This window comes from Canis aureus, chromosome 8 (genome assembly GCF_053574225.1).
Source record: "Canis aureus isolate CA01 chromosome 8, VMU_Caureus_v.1.0, whole genome shotgun sequence".
Taxonomy (NCBI): domain Eukaryota; kingdom Metazoa; phylum Chordata; class Mammalia; order Carnivora; family Canidae; genus Canis; species Canis aureus.
The window spans coordinates 52,221,786-52,247,513 of record NC_135618.1 but is presented as its reverse complement, the minus strand read 5'-3'; the positions used below and the strand labels follow the sequence as shown (position 1 = coordinate 52,247,513).

The 25,728-nt window shown below is 45.6% G+C and overlaps 2 protein-coding genes across 7 annotated transcripts in view; one reads left to right on the top strand and one right to left on the bottom strand.

The window, feature by feature from the left end:
* KNOP1 (lysine rich nucleolar protein 1) overlaps positions 1-7,850 on the top strand; it is a 31,442-nt gene extending 23,592 nt beyond the window's left edge. The window contains exons 6-7 of the transcript XR_013384987.1: positions 2,215-2,260; positions 5,981-7,850. The gene's annotated coding sequence lies outside the window, so the exon portion shown is untranslated. The remainder of the gene's footprint in view (positions 1-2,214; positions 2,261-5,980) is intronic.
* Positions 6,677-25,728, bottom strand: part of VPS35L (VPS35 endosomal protein sorting factor like) — a 115,707-nt gene continuing 96,655 nt past the window's right edge. For all 6 annotated transcript variants that reach the window (XM_077906790.1, XM_077906791.1, XM_077906792.1 and 3 more), the window contains 4 exons: positions 19,986-20,151; positions 14,113-14,231; positions 7,328-7,474; positions 6,677-7,004 (listed from right to left, as the gene is read on the bottom strand). In XM_077906790.1, coding sequence (XP_077762916.1) covers positions 6,906-7,004; positions 7,328-7,474; positions 14,113-14,231; positions 19,986-20,151 — 531 coding nt within the window. In that variant the 3' untranslated portion in view covers positions 6,677-6,905. The remainder of the gene's footprint in view (positions 7,005-7,327; positions 7,475-14,112; positions 14,232-19,985; positions 20,152-25,728) is intronic.

Genomic DNA, 25,728 nt, shown 5'->3' with positions numbered 1-25,728 from the left:
CTGTCCTCCAAGTCATTGATCTGTTCTACTTCCTATATTTATTCCATCTAGTGTATTATGCATTTTATTTATTGAGTTCTTTATCTCTGATTAGTTCTTTTTATGTTTTCTCTCTCTTTAAGGGTCTTCCTGAGGTCCTCCACTCTTTAGTCCAGTAGAGTATCTTTATAACTATTATTTAAATTATTAATCAGGCATATATATTACTTATCTCCATTATGTTTAGCTCTCTTGCTATGATTTTGTCTTGTTCTTTCACTTGTGACATATACCTTTATCACCTCATTTTGTCTATGTGTCTCTTTCTATGTGTTAGGAAAGTCAGCTACCTCTTCTGCTCTTGAAAGTAGTGGCCTTATGAAGAAGCGGTCCTGTAGTATCCTGCAATGTCCCATTTACCAGAATCTGGTGCTTCTGGGGTTTCTACTATGTGTGTTGTGAGAGCCCTGTTAACCGTGGCTGAGCTGCTTTTGCCTTCAGTTGTCAGCAGTGGTTGTCTGTTGTGGGCGGGGTTTGATCTCTGTGTTAGTGGGCAAGTCTTGGGCCACCTCTGGCTTGAGGTGAGCCACACCAAGGATTTGTCAGAGATGCAGTAGCACTCAACTACAGGCACTTTTCCTTGCATTGACCCCTGAGATTTGTTGGTGGATAGGGCCTGCAGTCAGACCAGATGTCTGCTCCCAGCCCATTGCTGAGATCACAGACTAGTGTGTGGGGTTATCTTCCCCTCCCCTGGGGCAGGAGTCACTTTGGAGTGGTGCTGGCACCTGTTGGGGCCACTTGCACATTACCAGGCTTGTGACACTGCTTTGGATGGGCTCTGGCCAATGGTGCATTGGAAGAGGCAGGTCCATAGAATGCCGGAGCACATGGTTGTAGCAGGGTTTGTGCAGGTCTGCTGTGGAAGAGATCTGTAGCTACCTAAAAGTCCTGCCAAGGCTGCCAGGTTGGAGTGGGTAGATCCACAGAAGTGTGGGGCTGGGTGCACAATGTCATCAAGCTACCTGGAAAATGGTATGCTCTGCTGGTTCCTACAGGTGTCTGTGTATGTTTGGCTCTGGCAGGGGGGAGGGGATGGCATTCACCAGCTCCCTTGTTCTTGGAGAAGTCTCCCAAGGATCCCTGCCCCTCCAGCACATGCTGCTGTATTAGTAAACCAATCTCCCTATTGTATATCCCAGGTGTTTCTCAAACTGCTACTTCTGTTTTATCTCCATGGGGCTGTTTCTTGTATGGTCTACTTAAGGATAGAGTCCATTTCCTATTGTCCTCCCAGAGCTGAGCCCTCCTATTTTTAAAGTCCCAAGCATCAGGCTGCACTGATTTAAGGACTAGTGGAGTTATGATGCTCCCTGCTTTTCAAAGCTAAATGAAAAGTTGATTTATCTTTCCTGTCTGGGCTCCCCATGCTCGGGGTGAGGACCTCCTCCCTTCCCCTGTCTGTGGCACCCCTCCCTTCCCTGGACAGTCAGTTTAGCTCCCATCCGGGTCTCCCCCTTCCTACCCACTTCAGTGTGGCCTCTTCTACATTTAGCTGTGGAGAGTCTTCTCTGTCCTGTGTTATTCTTTTTAATGAAGTTATAAACAGGGATTTAAAAAATTTCTCCTCCTGCTAGTTCATTATTAGTGTATGGAAATGAAACAGTTTCTGTTTATTAATTCTGTATCTTGCAACTTTTACTGAGTTCATTTATTATTATAGTGGTGTTGGGGGTTTTTTTTTGGTTTTGGTTTTTGGTCTCTAGGGTTTTCCGTGTAACAGGGTTTGTGTAGGTCTGCTCTGGGAAGGGACCTGCAGCCCACCTAAAACTCCCATTGAGGCTGCAGATCCCCTCCCATAGCAGACCTGCACAAATTGTGTCACCTGCAAATAGTGACAGTTTTACTACCTCTTTACCAATCTGGATGCCTTTTGTTTTCCTTACATGATTGTTACGGCTCAGACCTCTGTACTGTGTTGAATAAACCTGGGGAGAGCAGACATCTTTATCCTGTACCTGATCTTAGAGGAAAAACCCTCAGCTTTTCATGATGGGGTATGTTAGGGGCTTGGGCTTTTATAATGATGAAGTATGTTCTTTCTATACCCACTGTGTTCAGTTATAATCATGAATAGGTGTTGCATTTTGTCAAATTTTCTGCGTCTAATGAGATGATCATCATTTTTAATTCTTCATTTTGTTAATGTAGTGTGTCACATTGATTGATTTGCAGATACTGAACTATCTTTGCATCCCTGGAATAAATCCATTTGATCTTGGTGAGTAATCCTTTCAATGTTTTGTTGAATTTGGCTTGCTAATATTTTGTTGAGTTTTGCATTGGTGTTCATCAGGGATGTTATTGGCCTATAATTAGCTTTTTTTTCCCTGTAGTATCTTTGTCTGGTTTTGGTATCAGAGTAACGCTGGCCTCATAGAAAATTTGGAAGCATTCATTCCCCTTCAATTTTTTGCAGTAATTGAGGAGGATAGGTATTAACTCTTTAAATGTTTGGCTTCACCTGTGAAGCTTTCAGGTCCTAGATTTTGTTTGTTGGGAGTGTTTTGATTACTCATTCACTGTCATTACTAGTAACAATTCTGTCCAGATTTCCTATTCCTGATTCAGTTTTGGAGATTGTACATTCCTAGTAATTTGTCCATTTCTTCTAGGTTGTCCAGTTTGTTGGCATGTAATTTTTTGTAGTCTCTTACAATTCATATTTCTGTAGTGTCAATTGTAACTTCTCTTCCATGTCTGATTTTGTATATCTGAGGACTCTTTCTCTTGAGTGTGGTTTAAAGGTTTATCAATTTTATCTTTTCAAGAATTCGTTGGTCTTTTGTTATTGGGTTGTTGGTTTGGTTTGGGTCTCTATTTCATTTACTTCCACTCTAATCTTCATTATTTCATTCCTTCTGACGTGACAGCGGTTTTCTCCTGCCTTTAAAGTTTCATTAACTTTGGGCTTGTTTGTTCTTTTTCTAGTTCCTTTAGTTCTAAGGCTAGATTGTGTTAGATTTTTCTTGTTTCTTAAGGTAGGTCTGTATCACCATAAATTTCCATCTTAGAACTGCTTTTTCTGTGTCCCAAAGATTTTGGAATGTTGTGTTCCTGTTATTTGTCACAAGGTATGTTTTTATCCTTTTTGGTTTCTTCACTGATCTATTCGTTTAGTACCGTATTGTTAAGCATCAATGTGTTTGTGGTTTTTCTGATTTTTAATTTTGATTGCTTGTTCTTGTGGCCTGAAGTGTCTCTTACAGGCATCATATGGATGGGCCTTTTTTTTTTTTTTAATCATTCTTTCAGTTACTCTCTTTTGATTGGAGCATTTAGTACATTTAAAGTAATTATTGAGGGATCCCTGGGTGGCGCAGGGGTTTGGCTCCTGCCTTTGGCCCAGGGTGCGATCCTGGAGACCCGGGATCAAATCCCACGTCGGGCTCCTGGTGCATGGAGCCTGCTTCTCCCTCTGCCTATGTCTCTGCCTCTCTCTCTCTGTGTGTGTGTGTGACTATCATAAATAAAAAATAAAAAAATTAAAAAAAAAATAAAGTAATTATTGAGAAGTAAATACATTTGCCCATGAACAAGGTGGTGGTTAGGGATACCGACTGACCTCCATACAGTTGAAAACCCACATAGAACTTTTGAGTCCCCCAAAACTTAAGTATTAATAGCTTACTGTTGACCAGAAGCCTTGCTCGGTAACAAACAGTTGATTAACACATATTTTGTAGAATAGATGTATTACATACTGTATTAAAGTAAGTTAAAAATAGTAAAATCATAAGGAATAGGGAACCGCATGGCTCAGTAGTTGAACATCTGCCTTCGGCTCAGGTCATGATCCTGGAGTCCCAGGATCTAGTCCCAAATCGGGCTCCCTGCACGGAGCTTGCTTTTCCCTCTGCCTGTGTCTCTGCCTCTCTCTCTGTCTCTCATGAATAAATAAATATTTTTTAAAAATCATACGGAATAGAAAACATTTACAGTATTGTACTTCTTGAAAATAATCCATGTGGAGTTCAAATCTATGCTGTTCAAGGGTCAACTGTATTTCCATTTTAATTGTTTTCTAGTTGTCTTTATTCTTTTCTATTCTCTCTTGTTTGATGACTTTCAGGCTTGGATTCTTTCATATTTTTTGTGTCTATTAGGTTTTTGCGAGGTTCATATATAACAATGTATATAGCATTTATTTTAATGGTCACTTAAGTTTGAACATATTCTAAACGCATTACATTTTTACTGCTCTCCCCTTCCACATTTTATGTATTTGGTGTCATACTTTACATCTTTTTATTTTGTGTATCTCTTATTATTGTAGATATAATTGATGATACTACTTTTGTCTTTTAACCTTCATACTATTATAAATGATTGATCTACCTTTACTGTATGTTTATTCTTACCAATGAAATTTTTTCTTTCATCATTTTCATCTAGTTATGTCCTTTTACACTTAAAGTCCCTTTAACATTTCCTGTAAGGATAGTTTAGCGGTGATGAACTTTTTTGTTTGGGAAACTATTTCTCCTGCAATTCTGAATGATAATCTTGGCAGGTATTCTTGGCTGTAGGTTTTTTCTTTTCAGCACTTTGAATAGATCAGACCATTCCTTTCTGGCCTGCATAGTTTTTGCTGAAAAATCAGTTGATAGCCTCGTGGGAGTTTCCTTTGTATATTATTGCTTTTCTCCTGCCTTTAAAGTTTCATTAATTTTTGACATTGTAACTACAGTTGACCCCTAAACAGTGCAGGGGTTAGGGGCACTAATCCCCCTGTGCAGTTAGAAATCCACATATAACTTCTGACTCCCCCCAAATTTAACTACTAATAGCTTACTGGTGACCAGAAGCCTTCAATAGCTGATTGACACATATTTTGTTTTTTTTGTTTTTTTGTTTTTTCACATATTTTGTTATATGTATCACATACTGTATTCTCACAATAAAGCTAGAGAAAATATAGTTCTGTACTGTATAGAAAAAACACCACATGTAAGTGGATCTGTGTTGTTCCAGAGCCAAATGTATCGTCTTGCTGTGGACCTCTTTGGATTCATTTTGTTTGAGGCTCTCTGTGCTTCCTGGTGCTAGGTATTTCCTTCTCTAGGTTATAGTGATCTGTTATTCAAGTAATTTTCTGCCTCTTTTTCTCTCTTTTCTGGGATGCTTGTAGTACAAATGTTAATATGCTTGATGATGTCCCAGAAGTTTCTATTATTATTTTTATTTTTAATTTTTTTGCTGTTTACCTTGATTTCTAATACCCTGTGTTCCAGATTGCTGATTCATTTTTCTGCACCCTCTGATTTGATGTTGGTTCACTAGAAGGTGATTTTTTCATTTATTGTATTCAGCTCTCATTGGTCCTTTTTTATATTTTCTAGCTCTTTGTTAAAGTCCTCACTGAATTCAAGTCCACCTAGCATCTTTATGATAGGTGGTTACTTTGAACTCTTATCAGGTAGATTGTTTATCCCTGGTTCTTTTTTGAGGTTTTGTTTTGGTTGGTTGGAACATACTCCATGTTTATATGTATTAGATCAGCTACATCTAGTCTTGAAGGTAGTGGCCTAATGTGGAAGGCATCCTGTGGGGTCAGTACTACAGTCTGCCCTAGCCACCAGAAGCAGGTGCTCCAGACATGTCCCCTGTGTGGCTTGTTTGGGCACTGATGGGTGGGGTTAGCCCCTGGCAAGACTGACAGTGAGGCTTGGCCACAGCTGCTATGAGCACTGGTGGGCAGGAGTTGTGCCTTTTGGGAAGGTGGGTCCTAAGGGAAATGCCTGGGCAGTGCCAATGGTGCTAGCAGGGTAGATAGAAAGTGCCAGAACTGGTACCTGCCGGTGTTGGACCAGGTAGGCTAAAAGAGGGCAGGAAAGTTGGACCTGTGAACTCTTTCCTTCCCAGAGAAAATTTCTACACATTGTTGCCCCTAGCACATGCCCGAAAATTAGTAAATATCTTTCATGTATACATAACCCAGGCTCTTTTCAAACTGCTGCCTCGGTGCTGGATCTCAGAGTGATGAAGAGTAAAGCCTCAGTTTTCTATAGCTTTCTGGCTCTCCCAGAGGTAAGCCCCACAGATTTCCACAACTAGACAGTATGGGCACTCATCTTCTTGGTGCATACCCCACCCAGGGACAGGCTTGACCACACTCTGCCCCTCCTGCCCTTCTCACTGCAGCTTTTTGTGTCTAGTTGTGTAAGAGCTGTTCTGCTAAGTCTTTGGGTCATTTTCTCAGTGAGTTGCATGTTGTGTAGTTGCATCACTGGTGTGTCCGTGGGAGGAGGTTAATTCAGGGCCTTCTTACTCTGCCATCTTCCCAGGAGTTCCTGTGGGTGCCCTGGGGTCACCTGCTCATGGTGCTTGTGCATAACACGGTATAGTAGCTGTGCACCTTCTGCTGTGTGGTCCTGCGGTGCCCACGTGTGCCTGAGCCATGGCACCCACATCTTCTGTGTTGGTGAGAGCTAGGTATATACCAGTATATTCTAAGTCCTGTCAAGAGCTGCTTTTGATAGAAAAGTTAATTGAACCATCTACTTTTTATAAATCTGTGGTGGTTCAGGCAACATTCCAGACTTGAGGCCCTCAAATTAGGGAACAGTGGCTCTTTAAAAGTAAACACCTTTTCAAGGTTCTTTTCCTAATTAAAAAAATAAAAAGCACACACATGTGACAGATGTTACTTGGATTTTTGTTTCTCAATAAAGGCCAGTCTGAAGGCCACTTGTGCACAGACACTGCTACTCTTAGGAACAAGATTGGATTTTAACGCTCTGACAATTCCTCCTCCACTGTCGCAAAAATTTGGGTAGAGGCCAAAGCTTAAACCAACTTGTGTATGTAAAAATTAAACAAAAAAAGCAAGGCAGGTCTTTCTGGACTTGGCTTCAAAGCACCAATCAGGTCCTTGTTTGCAGAGGAAGCCTGAGGGCCAGCTCAGTCAGATGACCCATATCTGGTTGTTTGCTTCGCCTCTTGATGTATTCCAGAGTTTTCACCTAGGAGGAAAAAGAACTATCAGAATCCTTTTCTGGTTCACCAAGGTACCAACCAATCAAGCATATTGTGAGCTTATGCTTTCTTACAGCTGAAGTCTTTTTATGGAGAAAGGAGGAGGAAAAAACCAACTAAGTCTTCAAGTAAAACTTCTTAGATTACAATTTGCTTATAAACTCAGATTTTGGTGTGATCAGGAATCACTGATACTTTTATATATGTATCTTATTCAGAAGAAAAAGAAGAGGAAGAGACTGGATTTGTTCAGGCCAGTTGTACTCTGGCCACTGGGTTTATGTGGCTCACCAGGACCCCCATGCCTCACCATGGTCCTGGTATCTGCACAGCCATGCCTCTGTGCCAGGTGCCACAGGTTGACAGAGAGCTGGTTAAGTCTGTTGTTGCGCAGGTCCCCGTGGGCCAAGATGCTATTAAAGAAGGAAAGGCCCAGTGAGCTCTGGCGCTTGAGAGCCTGAAAAAGAAGAGAGAGATTACTATCTGGCAGTGGGGCTCATGTGGGGCTGTGCCCAGTGTTGATGCTGGCTCTACCAGGGACCTTCTGGAGGGTAAGCTGCTTAACCTCCCAAGTCCCGCCTTCAGCTATAGGAAAGTAAGGAAATGCCCTCATAGGGTGAGGACTGAATGAGATGAGGCATATAAAATCCTTCTTTCTGGGCAGCCCAGGTGGCTCAGTGGTTTAGTGCCTGCCTTCGGCCCAGGGCGTGATCCTGGGGACCTGGGATCGAGTCCCACATTGGGCTCCCCGCATGGAGCCTGCTTCTCCCTCTGCCTGTGTCTCTGCCTCTCTCTGTCTCTCATGAATAAATAAATAAAATCTTAAAAACAAACAAACAAACAAAAAAAAAACTTCGTTCTGTGCCTCCCACATGGGTATTACTGAAATGGAAGAAGTGATACTTACATGAGATTCCACACATGGCAAGGTAAAGGAACAAAGTGACAGGGCTTCTTGCAAGTACAGATGAAAACTGAAAGGCTACAAGAAAATGTCTTTCTGGTATGTCCTCAAGCCACCCAAAGTTAGTCCAGCAACCAAAGGGCAGGAATAAAGACCAAATGACAGCTCCCCATAGACAACACTCCCCAGTGCTTGGGGGCCAGGCCCAGGTTTCATAAGAACTTAATACCAAGTCTCACCTCTGATTAGAGGTACCTAAAACAAGGAATGTCTAACCACAAGGTCTAGGTAGACCAAACCTGAATATTAAATACCAGGCCTAGGAGAAAGGATACAAGTTCCGAAAGATAAACAGAGGCATGCGGGAAGGCCAAGTGAACCAGGGGGCCTAACCAGGGAGCCAGGTTCTGTCACAAGTCCATGGGGACCCCGGAGAGCTAACGACCTGGGCCCTTGCTAGATGCCCATGGCTCACAATGCAAGAACATCAGTGAGTCCAGCAAAGCATCTGCTTTCCTCCCTGGCAGCTATAATGAGAAAGAGGCCTTTAAAGTGGCCCAGGTATTCTGAGCTCACAGCTCATCTTATTTAATCTACATGGCAAATCTTTGTGGGAAGCACATTTCTAGCCAGCTTAGGCACATGGTAGGCATATCTGTAGCACTGTCTCCCAGAATCCCAACCCCTGGTTAGTCAAGCACTATGCTGGGTGCTGGGGTGAAGGGACTTTGCAGATGTAATTAAAGTTGTGGACCTTGGAGAATTCTGGATTATCTGGGTGGGCCCAGTCTAATCTCTGTAGCCCTAAAAGGCAGAGAAATTTCTGAGAGACCAGGAACAGAAGAGGATGCAGAAGTGGGCCAAAAGCCAAGAAATGGCAGGCAACTTCTAGACACTAAGAACAACCTGCAGCCAACAGGCAGCAAGGAAACAGGACCTCAGTCCTACTGGATGAAACTCAAGTCCGCCAATACTCTAAAGAAGCCAGCCAGTCAACACTTCGGTTTTGACCTTATGAAGCCTTGCCAGTGCCAACTCACCAAACCGAAATAATAAATTAATACTCTTGAGTTTGCAGCAGCTTTTTTTAAGGCTGCAAGAGGAATCCAATCCGCTCCCATTTTGCAGAAGCAGTCAAAGCTCAGAAAGCTTTGGGGAACTTGCTCACGGACCACTGCTAAGTACAAAGCAGGGATTTGAGCTCCAGTCTTCCGACCCCAGAACCTGTGCCCTCCCCCACTCTAGCTGATAAAATATTCCCATAGACCCAGTGTTAGCATCACATTAGGAGTCCAAATTCTGAAGAGGCTAAGAGTTCCTTTTCTCAACTATTCAAGATGGACAAAACCAACCTACCAACGATCTGTCCATCCATTCCACAAATATTCATGGGAGCCAGACTCTGCTAACTGCTGAACCAACTTAATCCCTCCTGCTGTCCTCTGCCAAGTGAGAATTTAAAACTTCTTGGTGGAGGAAAAAAACCCACACTGCCAGGGAGCAGCTCAGAGCACAGCTGAGTGAAGGTGGCTGAGTGGCACTGAAGAGACCACTGGAAGGCCCAGTTGAGCCTGCCTGTCACAGAAGCAGCCGAGCTGACTGAACATTACCATCCAGAAAAGGACTGGGGTCATGCTGTGCAGCGCCCAAGCCTCCAGGCACTTGGGGGAAAGCGGCCCCCCGTCTGGCACAGACTCATTAAGTGGCTGGCAAATGCCTGCTTGGGGTCCTTTATCTAATCAGACAATACGGTGGTTCTACCCCAACCAGGAACCCGGGCAGAGATGACCATTCAGTGGGTCCCAGCCCAACCTGCTGCTGCCTGCCTTTTAAGCTGGCCCTTGTCTGACAGCTGGGACAACAGGAGGGTGCGTTTTCTGCTTCTATCTACAGGACAAAGCTAAAATAAATTCTATTTCAAATACAACTAAGAGTCTCCCCTGAGAGAAGTCCTTTAACTACATTTCATTGAAGTGGGAGAGATGGTTTGAAAGAGAAGCGAGACAATATCTGAACTAGCTATTTCTCCCTTCTGTATCTTCTCAGTAAGCATTTTACCCTAAAAAGCTCAATCCACATGTTTCAGATGCAAGGCCCATTAAAAGTGAAATCATTAGAGAGACAGATCTGAGGGGTGAGAAGTCATGCCAGCCAACATGCGAAGACCCAAAAAACCCACAAACACATTATAAGAACCAAATCAGGGCCTTAAGCCCCTCCTCTTCCCCAGAGGTTTTAAATAGAAAAGAACTTCTTTTCATTCTTTTCCTATGAGAACTCTCATTTCCAGGAAGCTCCATGGGTCTGGCATGATTCCCAGCCTCACCACACCCAAACAAACAACTTCCTAAAGCTCATGAGTAAACTGGCTATCGCCTTCATGTAGATTTAGAGGAAAGTTTTGTAAGCAGGGCTGCTAGCAGCACCAAGAGATGATCCACTCAGGACTGGCATCCACACTGGGGTTTTTCAACAGCCTGAAGCTTTGCTCTCCACCTAGTAGAGCAATCTGATCCCTTCTTCCCAGGTACCAGACCCAATGATTCTGTCTGCAGGACCCCCGCCATGACGTGCCTGCCTATGCTGACTTTCACGTTGCATTGTTAAAATGAAGGATGGTATGTTCTATTTTAGCTCGGTCCACCCTTATTTTTCTAATAAGTGTGTGTATATGGAAGGACATTTTCACCAAATGTTCCTGGTATTTATGTGAGCTGAAATGTTCTTTGGAAGAATTCCAACTTTGCTATTTTTTCAGAATCCTAGTTCAGAGTCCTTATTGGAATCAATGCCCCCTCCCCCAAGAGAAAGATACATTAAATACAATTACAGCAGTGTCCCCCCATAGCTGCAAAAATATGTTCCAAGACTCCCAGAAAATGCCTGAAACTATAGACAGAACTGAACCTTTTATGTACTGTTTTTTCCTATATATAACATACCTCTGATAGTTTATAAGTTAGGCACAGTAAGAAATTAACAAAATAGAATTGTATACCATAATAAAAGTTCTGTTAATGTGGTCTCTTAAAAGACTACTGTACTGGGGCACCTGAGTGGCTCAGTGGATGAGCATCTGCCTTTGGCTCAGGTCGTGATCCTGGGGTCCTGGGATTGTGTCCCAGATCAGAGTCCCCACAGGGACCCTGCTTCTCCCTCTGCCTATGTCTCTGCCTCTTTCTGTGTGTCTCAAGAGTAAATAAACACAATTTAAAAAAATAAAACTACTGTACTCTTCTTATAATGATGATGTGATAAAATGCCTATGTGACATGAGGTAAATAAAGAAGGCACGGTGGCCTAGCATTAGGCTCTTGACCCGATCAGACGTCAGGGGGTGGTAGTTGGCCCCAGGTAACAAAGTTTGCATGGTGGCAGGGTGGAGGGTAACAACTACTAGAATACTTCTTGGCTTTATTTTTATCGAGAGCTTGAGGGTTGTTCTAGGCTATGGTCATTTATGCTGTAAGCAGCCACCTCTGATTAAACCCAGACTGTTGCATCAGGGTAAAGAAATGTATGTTCAAGCCATGTAGCAAATTTTTCTTGGGTATAACCTGGTGAACACACAGTACTGCTCTACGAGGTCCCTGGGCTAGAAATAGAGCCAGAACCCATGGTTTTAAAGATCAGGAAAAGGCTGGGGCGCCGTGGGTGGCTCATTCAGTTAACCATCTGCCTTCGGCTCAGGTCATGATCCCAAGGTCCTAGGATCAAGCCCTGCATCAAGCTCCCCACACTCAGTGGGGAGTCTGCTTCTTCCTCTGCCTGTGTCTCTGCCTGCCTCTCTCTCTCTGTCTCTCATGAATAAATAAAATCTTTAAAAAAAAAATCAGGAAAAGGCACCTAAAAAGAATGTTTCACGGCAGAGGAGCAGAAAGGGACCTGATTACATAGCAAGAGCGCACTGAAGGTAAAGGACTCATTTCTCCTGTAGGGTAGAAAGAGCTCTCCCCTGAAAACCACCAGTAGGCAGAGACAAAAGCTGGGCGTTCAGTCCTGAGTCTGCATGTGTTTGAAAAAGGCCTTTCACTTGGGGGAGAATTGCCTCTTCTGATACTTACTGGTTTGATAAACCAGTTTCCCTAAAGAAATTGGGGTTCTAATTCTGCCCTGAACCCTGACAGCCAGCCACCCAGAGTTCTGCAGCCCTGCATCCAGAAGGGTCCCCAGATTGGTGAGACACACCAACACATGCTCCCTCCCTAGAGGGTGCTGTGATGCATGTGGGACCTACTGCTAACCCTAAGGCTGGCCCTGAACTTGGCAGGGGCCACTGGAGGATGGAGTCCAGAAAAAAATACCACTCTCTCCAGCACCTGCTTGGAATACCCTGGGGATAATGGGACCCAGAACACTTACGTACATCGTACAGGTGTACACCCACAGCTATACGATACTCTTGTGCATTTCTCGTGGGGAAGGGGGTAATAAACACAATGGTGGTATTTCATATAGCCCCGGAAGTGAGCATGAATTAAACTTAAAATCCAGTTTGATCTTATTGGGTCTTCAAAGGGTTTGATGGGGTGGGGATATAGGAGCAAATCCAGGGAAGGGAAGAGATGGAGGCCTTGGGCTGGAAGGGGAAGGCTGGAAAGATACTGGGAAACAATCCAAAATCTGCCCCAGGTTTGGGAAAGAGGATTGAAGTAGGAAAGAATGGAGCCTGCCAGGACGAAATCAGGAATGAGCCATAAGGTTGTCTCTTGCCAGGTGGGAATGAAGAGCAAGACCCAGGGGAGCACGTAGAGGCAGAAACAAATTCAGGCACCAGCTGACCCACGGAAAGAATGCAGAGAAAGGTCAGGCGCCAGCTTTGACTCCTTAAGGCACAGCCAACCTCCATCCCCTTTCCAGAGGCCCCGACTACACAACAGCAATCAGCCTGAACACACCACTAGAGATAAGCCTAGGTCTGAACAACTAACCACCTTGACCAACCCTGAGGCAGGGCCTTTGGGGTCCATCTGTCACCCACCTGTTTGGGCTGAAGCTACAAAAAAAGGGAAGCAGTAGTTGGCATAACTGGGGAAGAGAACCAAGTAGGTATGTAAACTGCACTAAATGGACATTAAGATTAATCATCTAACTATTTGGAGAATATGGAAAAACTGCTCTGAAAACATAAAAGATACATCTGACATCTCCATGTAATTTGTGCCTAAGAACATAGGTTTTAGAAGATGGCCTTGACCACATTTCACAGCTACCACCCGAGAATTGTCTCCCTATCCGTACTACATAAAGGCACAGCTGTTCCCGCCTCACGAGTCTGTTGTGAGAATTAAGTGAAATGATAAACGCAGAGTCCTCAGTGCTACACTCACATATAACAAAGGCTGGAGAAACAACCTGCACCCTGGTGGGACAGTTACCACATGCCACTTCTTACAAGGGAAGCGGAAAAGCTTTGGTTGAACAGACCAATGCGGTGGTTCAAAGTTCGGGCTGGAGAATCAAGGTGGGGATCCTGTTCTATCACCAAAGGAAACCCAGGGCGGTGGAGAAACCTCTCTGAGCCTCAGTTTCCTTTTCTGTCCAGTGAGAATCAACACAGCACTTGCATCTCAGGCTGGTTGTGGGCATGAACACTAAGGTGTGCAAAGCACAGGCAATTTATCCCGCAGGTATTGATCAAGCACCTGCTGTATGCTAGGCTCTGTTCAGGGTGTGGGGATGCTGTGATGAGTGACGCATGAACCCCAGAGACATCCCTGGGTGGCGCAGCGGTTTGGCGCCTGCCTTTGGCTCAGGGCGCGATCCTGGAGACCCGGGATCGAATCCCACATCGGGCTCCCGGTGCATGGAGCCTGCTTCTCCCTCTGCCTGTGTCTCTGCCTCTCTCTCTCTCCCTGTGTGACTATCATAAATTAAAAAAAAAAAAAAACGAACCCCAGAGACAGGGAGGTCTCCAAGACTCACTTTGCAAGATGCCAACCCCCCAGGGAGCTTACATTCTGGTGGGAGAGGCAAACGACTGAAACACACAGGACATTTCAGAGAGTGGCCAAATAGAAGGAGCAAAAGCCCTGGATGGAGCGCTCAGTAATCACTCTGCACATAAACACATTACCCACATGAACAAGCTTCCTTTCCAGAATGGACCAATGTCCAACCACCCCGGAAACTCGTGTGTTGAGAAAGAGCAGCAGCGGGGGGAGGGGGAGGGGCAGACACAGGGCACCTACCTCATCCTTGGCCAAGGTTTTCAGATGCTCCAGGATCTGAGCCATCACTGTCTCACACAGCTTGTTGTTTTCAGCCAGGAACTTGGAGTCTCCCCCGTAGAGGCTGTCATTGGAGTCAACTGAGAGAACAAACCAGAGCAGTGAGCAAAATGGAGCCCATTATACAATCAGTAAAAGGAATGTATGGGGATCCCTGGGTGGCTCAGCGGTTTGGCGCCTGCCTTTGGCCCAGGGTGCGATCCTGGAGTCCCGGAATCGAGTCCCATGTCGGGCTCCCAGCATGGAACCTGCTTCTCCCTCCTCCTGTGTCTCTGCCTCTCTCTCTCTCTCTCTCCCTCTCTATCATAACTAACTAACTAAATAAATAAATCTTAAAAAAAAAAAAGAAAAAGGAATGTAATTCTGATACATGTTAAAACATGAATAGTGAACACTTTATAAGTGAAATACACCAGGCACAAAAGGAAAAATGCTGCATGATTCCTCTTGTACAGGGCACTAGAACAGGCACCTTTGTAGAAGGAAGCAGACTGGAGGTCGTGTGGGCTAGGTAGGGGGAAGGAGAGGGAATAGGAAGTCACTGTTTATTGGGTACAGAGTTGTTGGGATGATGAAAAAATTTTGGAAATGGGTACTGGTGATAGCTGCCCAACATTGAATATACTTGAGGAAGATGAATTATGCACTTAAAAATAATTAAAACGAAAAAAATAAAATAAAATAATTAAAACGGTAAATTTTATCACTGTGAGTGTTACCAATTATTTAAAACTTAAAAAAAAAAAAAAAGCCTCAGTACAAAAAGTCCATATCTTTGACTTGGGGAAACTACTCCAAGGTATTTAAGAAAATAATCCAATGGGGGTGGCTGGATGGCTCAGTCGGTTAAGCATCTCACTCGGTTTTGGCTCAGGTCGTGATCTCCAGGTAGTGAGATCGAGCCTTGTATTGGGCTCTGCGCTCAGCAGGGAGTCTGCCTGAGGCTTTCTCCCCCTCTCCCTTTGCCCCTCCCCTCAGACACTCTCTCTCTCCCTAAAATAAATAAGCCTTAAAAAAAAAATAAGAAAAATAAATGCTCTGTTACAGTATTAAATACTAGGAGGACAATAAAAATGTATGATCTACAGTTATTAACTACCATAGACTACACTATACTAGTATTACACTATATTATTAGTAAAATAATTACAAGATACTATTAAGTTTTAAAAAGTGACAAATTAATCGGAGAAGGACAAACATTTTATGGTCTCATTCATTTGGGGAATATAAAAAATAGTGAAAGGGAATAAAGGGGAAAGGAGAAAAAATGAGTGGGAAATATCAGAAAGGGAGACAGAACATGAGAGACTCCTCTAACTCTGGGAAATGAACAAGGGGTGGTGGAAGGGGAGGGGGGACTGGGTGACAGGCACTGAGGGGGCACTTGATGGGATGAGCACTGGGTGTTATTCTATATGTTGGCAAATTGAACACCAATAAAAAATAAATTTATAAAAAATAAAAAAATAAAAAGTGACAAATTTTTAAGTAAAATTTTAAGTGGCAATTTTTAAAAAGTGACAAAAGTGTCCATAGTAGAGCCCCGTGTGTGTCGTGTGTGTGTGTGTGTGTGTGTGTGTGTCACACGGGTATGTGTATATTTCCTAATTTATAGCTGCTTAAGAACCAATTTTAATTTCAAAAAATTTTATTTCATTATTTCCTGTCATCTGTCTTAAATCTTTTTTTTCTTTTTTTTTTTTTTAAGATTTTATTTATTTAATCATGACAGAGAGAGAGAGAGGCAGAGGGAGAAGCAGGCTCCATGCAGGGTGCCCGATGTGGGACTTGATCCCAGGACTCCAGGATCACACCTCAGGCTGAAGGTGGCGCCAAACTGCTGGGCCATCGGGGCTGCCCTGTCTTAAATCTTTCAGAGAGGGCACCTGAGTGGCTCGGTGTTTGAGTATCTGGCTTTGGCTCAGGTCATGACCCCGAGGTCCTGGGATCAAGTCCTGCATCGGGCTCCCTGCAGGGAGCCTGCTTCTCCCTCTGCCTGTGTCTCTCATGAATAAATAAGATTTAAAAAAAAATAAAATAAAAAAAAAGCCTTTGACAGGTATAAGCACACACTAATTAATTGATAAAATACTATTTTAGAGATACTTTATGAACATTTCTAGTTGCTATCTGAAGAATAACAACTCCTATTCTTTTTATTTTGAGAACTAGCAAGAGAAGCAGGGAGAGCAGGCCATTGAATAGCTTGCCTGTCTCCCCCAGAGACACCATTTTGCTACTTCTGTGCAAGCTCTCACCTGCAGACCCCGCAACACACACATACAAACACATACACACGTGACCGGGTTTTCTGGCTGAACCATTTGTAAAAAGATTGCAGACACGTTGCCTAAGAATAAGAACGGCGGCTCCCCAGCAGTCTCCTTGCCCCCCAGCTTCTCCGTCCAGAGGTGATCTCTAATCCAGTTCTGAACGGCCCGTTTATGGGATGGTGTGTCAACTGAGAATGACAGCCATTCTCTTCAAGAATGTAAAACACTGGGATTCTGGTAAAGGAATGTAATGCGGCCGTTCAGCACCACCTGAGTTTGCAGGGTGGCAAAACTGCAGCTGGCGAAGGAATGTCTCACGTCCACTGCCGAGGACCAGAATAGTTCCTGGCAGAAATTCTCCGGCTTGCTCCAGGTTGGAATCTACTCTCTAGCTGATTAGCTCAGCCCTGGAAGAGAGAAGCTCTAAGACCGCCCCTGGCCAACACACCCCAGGCTTCCTCCCCCGAGGGGCCAGGGCTGGGTTCGGAGCAGGCTGCTCATTTGCCGGTGAGCACATGCACGCACGCACACCCCGCGCCTCCTGGCTGAGGGCCCGCTCCGCACCAGGTTCCACGCTAGGAGCTGGGGACCTATGGGGGGCAAGGCTGATTTGGTCTCTGCCTCACAGAGCTCACAGGATGTGGGAAGAAGGTGGTACAAGGGGTCATGGGATCCTAAAATCTAGGCTTGGGATGGAACTCAGGAAAGAGCCAGATCAGGCTGCGCTCGACAGGTTGAATTCACTAGATAACGTGGAAAAAGGGACTGGAGGGGTGGGGGGTAGTATGAGTCCTCCAGGCTAACACTTGGTGGTGATGGAGGGAGGAAAATATAAACTTGAGCCTGGAAGGAAGTTGGGTCAGACCAGTGTGTGCAGAGGCCCTGAGTCCAGCCGTAGCTCTCACCAGGGAGATAAATAACATCCCTGGCAAGTGGCCACTAAGAATAGCCCACAATCCCTGCATCTGTCTGCCCCTGGGATCACGACCCTCAATCCTCTAAGGGCCTGGCAGGTGGTGTGGAGGAGCCAACAGGCTACACTGGCTTCACGGGGGGGATCCTGGGTGGGGGATCCTGGGTTGTGGTCTTCCCCCTACATCTAAGCCATCCTCATATGAGGTGAACATTCAGCACACAGGAAGCTCTCCCTTCCACATCAGATGTGCCCCCTTTCTTGCGTGCTCCATGAAAGCACTGGCGTTCTTGCTCTAGGCGATTTCACAAGGCCATCTTAATAATCGAGAAAGTAGAAAAGGCATCCTCTATAAATGCAAAGAAACTGTGACCCTAGTTTTTCAGAAGTTCTAACCTGTGTCAACACTAAAAGGCTGCCTAAAACAAGAAAGAGATGGGAAAATAAAGCCTCCTTCGGCCCCCTGGGGCTCCCTCCTGCTAAGACAATTGTCAGGTCACAATTGTGCACCCAGAGTAAACACAGCTGGGCCAAGAAAGGGAAAAAAAACCCTACTCATCCTTCCGTTTTCTTCTCTAAAAGCTAGAAATCTAGACTCCGGCCTATCAAACAGTCACGGCTCCTGTTGCTAACACCCTGGCTCCCCATCTGCCCTGACTGTATAGCTTAGAGGGTTAAATGAATCTGCTGGGGAAGAAGAGGGAGGAGAGGGCAGGACACAGGAGGGGGCTTGCCCCGCTAGCAGGGCCTGAGGTTTGCAGACGTACTTCCATGTCAGTGCCTGGTCCTCACAGGTCTCTCTACTATTAATTGCCCTCAATGAGCACTTGGCAAAAAAGAGGAAATAAAAATGCCAACAAATACAGGAAAAAGTACTCAATCACATTAGCTACCAAAGAAATGCAAATTACAGTCCTCAGAACAGCCGAAGTGAAAAAGACTGACCACAGGGAAAGAATAAAGAGAACCCTCCTTCATGCCTGGTGGGGGGTGTCAACTGGCCCAACCATTCTGGAAAACTGAGACAGTATCTACCAGAGCTGAACAGAAGCAAATCCCACGAGCCACAAACTCCAGCTGCAGGCAGAGAGCCAACAGAAATGTACACCAGGAACATGCACTAGAATGTTCACGGCCACACTCCTCTGTATTATACAGCCAGAACCAGACCACTGGAAACATGAAAATGTTTGTCCATAAGGGAATGAAGGAATCTGGTATGGTCACAATGGAATACTATACAGCACTGCAAAAGGACGGACTTCAGCTATGCACAACACAGATGAAGCTCACGTGGAAAACACTGAGTAGAAGAAGCTAGACACCAAAGAATGCATGCTGAGTGATTTCATTTATCATGAAAGTAAAAAAATGTACAAACTAATGCGTGATGCTGGACGTCAGGAAAGAGGTGGTGCTAATTGGAAGTGGGCGTGATCTGGGTGGGAGCTCCGTGGGTGTGTTCAAGGTATGAGGAGTCACTGAGCTTTACAGCTGATGGTATGTATATAATATGTTATACTTTAAAATGTTATTTTGTCATCAAGAGGGCAGCATGACACATGCCCCACAGTTCTGGGTGCAAATTCTACTTCCACCGCAAACTGGCCACAGGACCTTGAGTCAAATACAGTGTCTCTGAGTCTTTCCTTGCTCGAATGTAACCTGGGGATGCACATGCCTGTCTTCTACTCTACAATGCCATAAGGGGTACAGGAGGAAGATCGCGGAGCCTAATGCCGTACCTGGCATGCAGGTGGAGCTTGAGTCATGGAAGCTGTCGTCATGGACATCAACCAGCCTCCCTGGTACATCTTAACTATTAGCCTCCAAATCCCAGCTAGAGGAAGGCTCTAGGAACCATAGCAGGAGGTCCTCCCTTAGCACTGCGTATTTTGATGAAATTTCAGCTTCCTGAAATTTCCAAGTGTAGAGACAGTTGCTTAAACCCTAAAGTATGTAATTACTCGCCAAAGCACTTTTAACAATAGGGCCATTTTTGGGGAAACCAATAATTAGAACTGAGGGTCTGACAAGCAGGTGGATGCTCGGGCTCAGCGGGCAGAAGTCTGGAACTGGGACTGTCCTGTGTTATGTGCAGGATAGCAGAAGTCTGCTTTCAAATTCCTAGCAGCAAGCCCACAATGGCTGGTAGCATATCGGGGAGCAAGGCCGCCTCCTTCCTCCTGAGCATCTGAACTAGTAGTTCATGGAGTCTCAGCCTCACCTGAAGAAGGCTCTACCCCCTTGGGTAGAGTCCCACCTGACATTGTGATTAGGGGGCAAGCCCGGGATGAAGCTTGGCATGGATGTATTTAACCACCTTTCTAGGTTATTCTGTAGCACACCAGAGAGCCCAGATCCTAAAGAGTGCTTCTCTAAACGTGTCTGATTGTCAAGATGATTATGTCATAGACAAAATTCTCAGGTCTCTTCTTGGGGATCCTGATTGAGAAGGGGTAGGATGGCACTTAGGAATCTGCTCAGGTAATTCTTATTTGGGCACATTTAACAAGGCCCTGGATTAGAGATGTTCCTGGTGGGAAAGAAAACTAGAGGATTATGTGAAAGACAATGAAAAAATTTCACTGGACTTATATGAAATTCAAACTCGGTATAGTGATGGTAGGAGGGGACCCCGCTACCTTTGTCTATGTGGTAGAGATAGGTCTCCTGGCTCATGGCAGATAGGAGGTGCAGGACACAGGTGTAGATGCGGATTTTATCATCACCATTGTCCTCCCAGGTGTAGTCCTGGATCACGTTGAGAAGCTCACGAACAAGAAACAAGACTCCATGCTCAGGATGATCCTGGTGGAAAGGCAAAAAAGGATAAATAATCTTAGAGATAAAGCAGGAAGGGGGGCGGGGGGAAACAAAATCACCAAGATAGAAGCTCAGATCCCTCCCATTTGCAGCTGGAGAGGAATTAAAGTGCCAGCTACTGTGCAGGGGCAAGCCCACTCATGAGCCTGGTTAAATAACACAGAGAAATCAGACAATGTTGTGAACCCCACCGATCAACATGCTGTAGTCGGGGGAAACAAGCTTTGAGAGCCTCCTTGGGTCCAAAGGATGAAGAGGCAAAGTCACCTGTCAGCTTAATGGCCTGTTTCCAAAATTACAGTCTCGTTCTCCTGTGTTTGTAGCAGTAAAAAGTCCTGCTCCTCCAACTACAAAAGCAAGATTGCGGGTCTTGTAGCAGATGGAACAGCGGAAGCCTCCTACTTTGGGTGAGCACCCCCACCCCCCATGATCACTGTCACCACCAAAGGCACCAACTTTAAATATAGCATTGCTCTTTAGGGCGTTCAGTGACATTAACAGCTAAATTGAGGATGTTCTCTTGGGAGAGGAAAAACCCAAGAGACATTCAGGGTTTAGGATGGTGTTTCTCAGATGCTGACATGAACCGAAGAAGCGTGTTGGATGCCACAGAGCTGGCTGCTTAGTTCACAGCTGGCAGGCTACCTGCAATTCTGCGGCTCTCCTGAACACACTCCACAGACTTCTACCACCAGGAGTGAGTGCCTCATCGCCTTGCTGACCATACCTTTATGGTTCCCAGGACCAGGTGGAACCCTCAGAGTCCTGCCAGGACACAGTGGGCACACTCAAAATGGTTAAATGAGGATGGTTCCAGGAAGGATTATTTATAAAGATGTGGGCAGTGTGAAGGGAACTAGAGAGGAAAGGTGAGGCACCCAGAGTCTTGCTACAGCAGGAATCCGCTACCACCCTCGGGCTGAAAGCCCACGGTGGGAAGGGGCATTATTGGCAAGTGCAAGACCTGCAGTTAGAGAAGGCCACCTAGCAGGAGCTGGAGCCTTGGGAAGAACAAAGCCATTGCCAAACCATGGCCCAGTGAGGGGGGGTGGGGGAACGGCAGTAAACAGCTTAAACTTGTTCTCCCGCCTTCCCATCTGGTGGTCCCTGCTGGTGGCTGACCCAGTTGGAGACCAGAAGGAAGCCAGCCCAGGTGACGCAGTCCCCAGGGGCCTGTCTCCCACACAGATTTTGATGGAAGGGCAGAGGATACTACAGTCAGGAGCTCATGTGTTGAGGAGCTCTGGCCTCCCGGCCCTGCTGTTCCCTTGGACTGGAATCTTCATCTGCAAGACCTGGCCAGACGGGCTCCTCGACAGCCTCTAGATCCCATCTTACATGCTAGCTCCTCATCAAGACGTTCCCTGATCATCCATCCAGAGCCTTCTACACCCCCTCCCCCAGGCTCTCTCACAAATCAGCCTTGTTTTCTCAGAGCAGTTCTGAAGTGACTTTACTCCTTCAATGAACTACTCGGCATATCTCTTTCTTGGTTTACACTGATCTCTCTTTCATCCTAGCCCACAACCTCCAGGAGGACAGGTACTTCGTCTGTTGTAATTGCCAGTTCACAGCCAGAACTGCCCAGGGGAACACAATGTGAACGGTGGCCTGTCCCAGGTTCTAGGACAGTGCTGGGCCCCCGGCAAGCGCTCAGTAAATAATGTTGAATGGATTACGGTCTGAACACCTACGTACCAGGCGCTATGGTGGCTACAAAGACAAATAATAGCTAGCTTTTATGGTAGCTTCCCTATATTCCAGAAAGATACCATTTTGACCACCCCCCAATTTCACAGATAGCAGATGAGCTGCAGAGAGGTTAACGGGCCCGGTGGCAAACTGCTGGTACATGGAGGGAGCGGGGCCTGAGCTCTGGCAGGCTGGCTCCAGAGCACAGATTCCTGTTAAGACTATACTGATACTGCCTCTCTCTGACTTTATGGAGCTGGCTAACGGGGGGAAGCCAGACATGTGAGCCAAATCTTTTAAATACCGGCATGGAGTATGAGAAATACTATAACCAAGATGGGTAGGAAATCACCACCACTAATCCAATGTGTGTATATACAGCAGTAACACTTGCAGTGGTAAGAAGGAGGGCGGAGGGGTGTGAGAGGTTCTGCAGAACTGTTAACATCTACAGGAATTTCTGCTTGGGTATCTGCAAGAAAGAGGACACATGATGCTCTAAAATCTGAATGCCCCAGACTAGAGTCATCCACATTGTCCATGCTGTGGTCTGCCTTCCATTTACACGGCCGCTCTCAGCTGGCAACTTACTCCTGCCTTTCTTTGCTACCAGCTGTTTCTAACTGGGCTATTTTGTTCTGCTATGTGGATGTACAAAAATATTTTTTATTTAAGGATCTGCTTTGGAAAGAAACAACATTCTGAATGGTCCAGTAACAATTTCAACGGCATTGTCATAACTGTAATGGGAGCCTATTCAGCACACCTTCACAGAGGTGGGAGAAGGGGTAATGGAGACAAGAAGGTTTGTAGTAAGCCATTTCCATGAGTTTTTGCTCAGAATTGAAGAGATTATTTCCAACATTCTTTACCGGGAAAAATTTTTCCATATGATAGCCACGCTTCAGTGGTTGTAACATTTTTAAAATTGTACTTTGATGCTTTAGTGCCAGCAACTGAAGCAAGGCAAACACAGAAAAAAAAAAAAAAAAAAAAAAAAAAAGGAGGAGGAACAGGAGGAGGAGGAGGAGGAGAAGAAAGAAAGAAAGAAAGAAAGAAAGAAAGAAAGAAAGAAAGAAAGAAAGAAAGAAAGAAAGAAAGAAAGAAAGAAAGAAAAGAAAAGAAAGAAAGAGAGAGAGAGAGAAAGAAAGAGAGAGAGAAAGAAGAAGAAAGAAAAAAAGGGGCACCTGGGTGTCTGAGTCACTTAAGCGTCCAACTCTTGATCTTGGCTCAGGCCATGATCTCAGGGTCCTTCGATGGAGCCCTGTGTCCTGCTCCAGCAAGGAGTCTGCTTCAGGATTCTCTCTCTCCCTCTACTCCTTCCCCACCCTCTCTTTCTCTAAAATAAATCTTTTTTTTTCAAAGACATTTTTTATTTAAGAGAGAGGACACATGCACAGCTTGGGGGAGCTGCAGAGGGAGAGGGAGAAGCAGACACCCGGCTGAGCAGGGAGCCTGACACAGAGCTCAATCCCAGGACTCTCAGATCATGACCTGAAGTGAAGGCAGATGTTGAACCAACTGAGCCACCCAGGTGCCCCAATAAATAAATGAAGGAAGAGGAAGAGGAGGAGGAGGAGGAAGAAGAGGAGGACGACGAAGAAGAGGACGAAGAAGAAGATGAAGATGAAGAAGACGACGAAGAGGATGACGATGACAAGACGACGAAGACGACGACAAAGACGAAGACGATGAAGACGACAATGAAGAAGAAGAAAGGTCCTAGATTCAGTTGGCAATGCAAAATAGGGGAAGTTCCCCCCCACCTCGCCACCCCCCACCCCCGGCATCCCTGCCAAGGCTGCCTCCCTGACAGAGCAAAGCCGTGCTTATGAGGCAGCTCTCAAGGGGCATCTGGGGGTTCCACCCGTCACAGCTGGACACGCAGGGGACCCGGCTTCCACTGTTCGCAACATCCCTTTGGGTCCCTGGTTCTGGTCTGCAGGAATCCCTCTATTAAATGTCATTCCTTGGCAAAAGGAATACTCTAGAAATGACTAACTTTCCAGAAGCGCCAAGATGACACTGAGCACAGACACCCTGGCTCTGAATTCTGTCTTGGCCTCTTACTAGCTGGTGACCCTGGGTAGGTCACCTCACCTCTCTGTGCCAGGGTCAGCATCTGTGAAATGAGGGTAGTAATGCACTCATTTGGATATTTGTGACCTGCTGGCTGGCTCACCATAAGGGGTATGTACGTGCTGATGATAAATAATAAAAGTCCTTTAGAAAAGGAGTCAGGACATGGGGTGGGGTGAGGCATGGTGCTGAGAAGAGGGACGGGAAAGAGGGACACGGGGGGGGGGGGTGGACCAATGGGAGGTCATGATTAGCACAGGGATGCGAAGCTGTCAGGAGCCAACTCCTGCCTGTCTCACGGGCTCAAGAGCCTTGTGTCCCTCAGCACCCCAGGCACAAGTTACCCAGGCTCTCTTCTGGTCCCTCCAAGGCACAGTGTGCCTTCCCACCTGAACACCTTTACCTATGCTGCGCCCTTGACCCAGAATGCCCTGTCGTCCTCCCCACCACCCCCAGACTCCACGCACTGCCCTTAATTACCAGTCTTCCTTCCTGTGGATCTCAGGGAACTTCCCTGACCCACTTCCCTTCAAAATTGGGCTCTCGGGGGATCCCTGGGTGGCTCAGCGGTTTGGTGCCTGCCTTTGGCCCAGGGCGCGATCCTAGAGTCCCGGGATCAAGTCCCACATCGGGCTCCCGGCATGGAGCCTGCTTCTCCCTCTGCCTGTGTCTCTGCCTCTCTCTCTCTCTATCATAAATAAATAAATAAATCTTAAAAAAAAAAAAAAAGGGCTCTCAGAAGTCCCTGTAGTTCTTTGTGGGACTTTATACAACTGTAGTTAAGTGGGTATTTATTTGCTTATGCTTAGTGTCTTCGTGAGTAGAGGACACACTTCTCCGGTTCACTCCTGAATTCCCAGATCCACAAGTATTTACAGCTCACTCGGCACTTGGGCCCCATGTCATGCTTACAGCTGGACCTCTTCACAAGGGTAAGAAGTAGAAAAAGACATTTCTGGACACCTGCTGTGTCCTAGGTGGTGAGTGCCAGAAAACTGATGGTAATAACATTTCCATTGCCTATAAATTTCAACTGAAGCAAAAGCAGGCCTCTAAAGTGGTAACACTGAACCTGTTCAATCAAGGCTATGTGTCCATCCTACTAAATGTTAAGAGAAATGCATTAGTTCAATTATATAGAGAAGTCCGTCTGCAGCCCACCAAGAGGCTAACCGAGGCCAGCACCACAGCAGAAGGCTTCAAAATGCTACCAAACTGGCACTGTTTGCCTAAGAGAGGGCTGGCCTGGGGAAAGGTTTAGTTCTGCATTTATAAGTATGAATTAAGTGGGCCAGGTAGTTTATGTAGTCTAAAATGACTTCAATTTTTTTTTCTCGCCAAATAAAATGAATCCTAGCCTTTTTTTTTTTTTAATTTTTATTTATTTATGATAGTTACAGAGAGAGAGAGAGAGGCAGAGACACAGGCAGAGGGAGAAGCAGGCTCCATGCACCGGGAGCCCGATGTGGGATTCGATCCCGGGTCTCCAGGATCGCGCCCTGGGTCAAAGGCAGGCGCCAAACCGCTGCGCCACCCAGGGATCCCATGAATCCTAGCCTTTTAAAAGCCTTGAACACGGCTGGTGGGGATGCAAAATGGTACAGCTGCTCTGGAAAACAGAATGGGGGTTCTTCGAAAAATTAAAAATAGAGCTACCCTAGGAACCAGCAATCCCACCTCTGGGTACTTATCCAAAGAACTGAAATCAGGATTTCAAAGAGGTATTAGTATTCTCATGCTCCTTGCGGCCCTATTCATAGTAGCCAAGATGTGGAGATATCCTAAATTCCC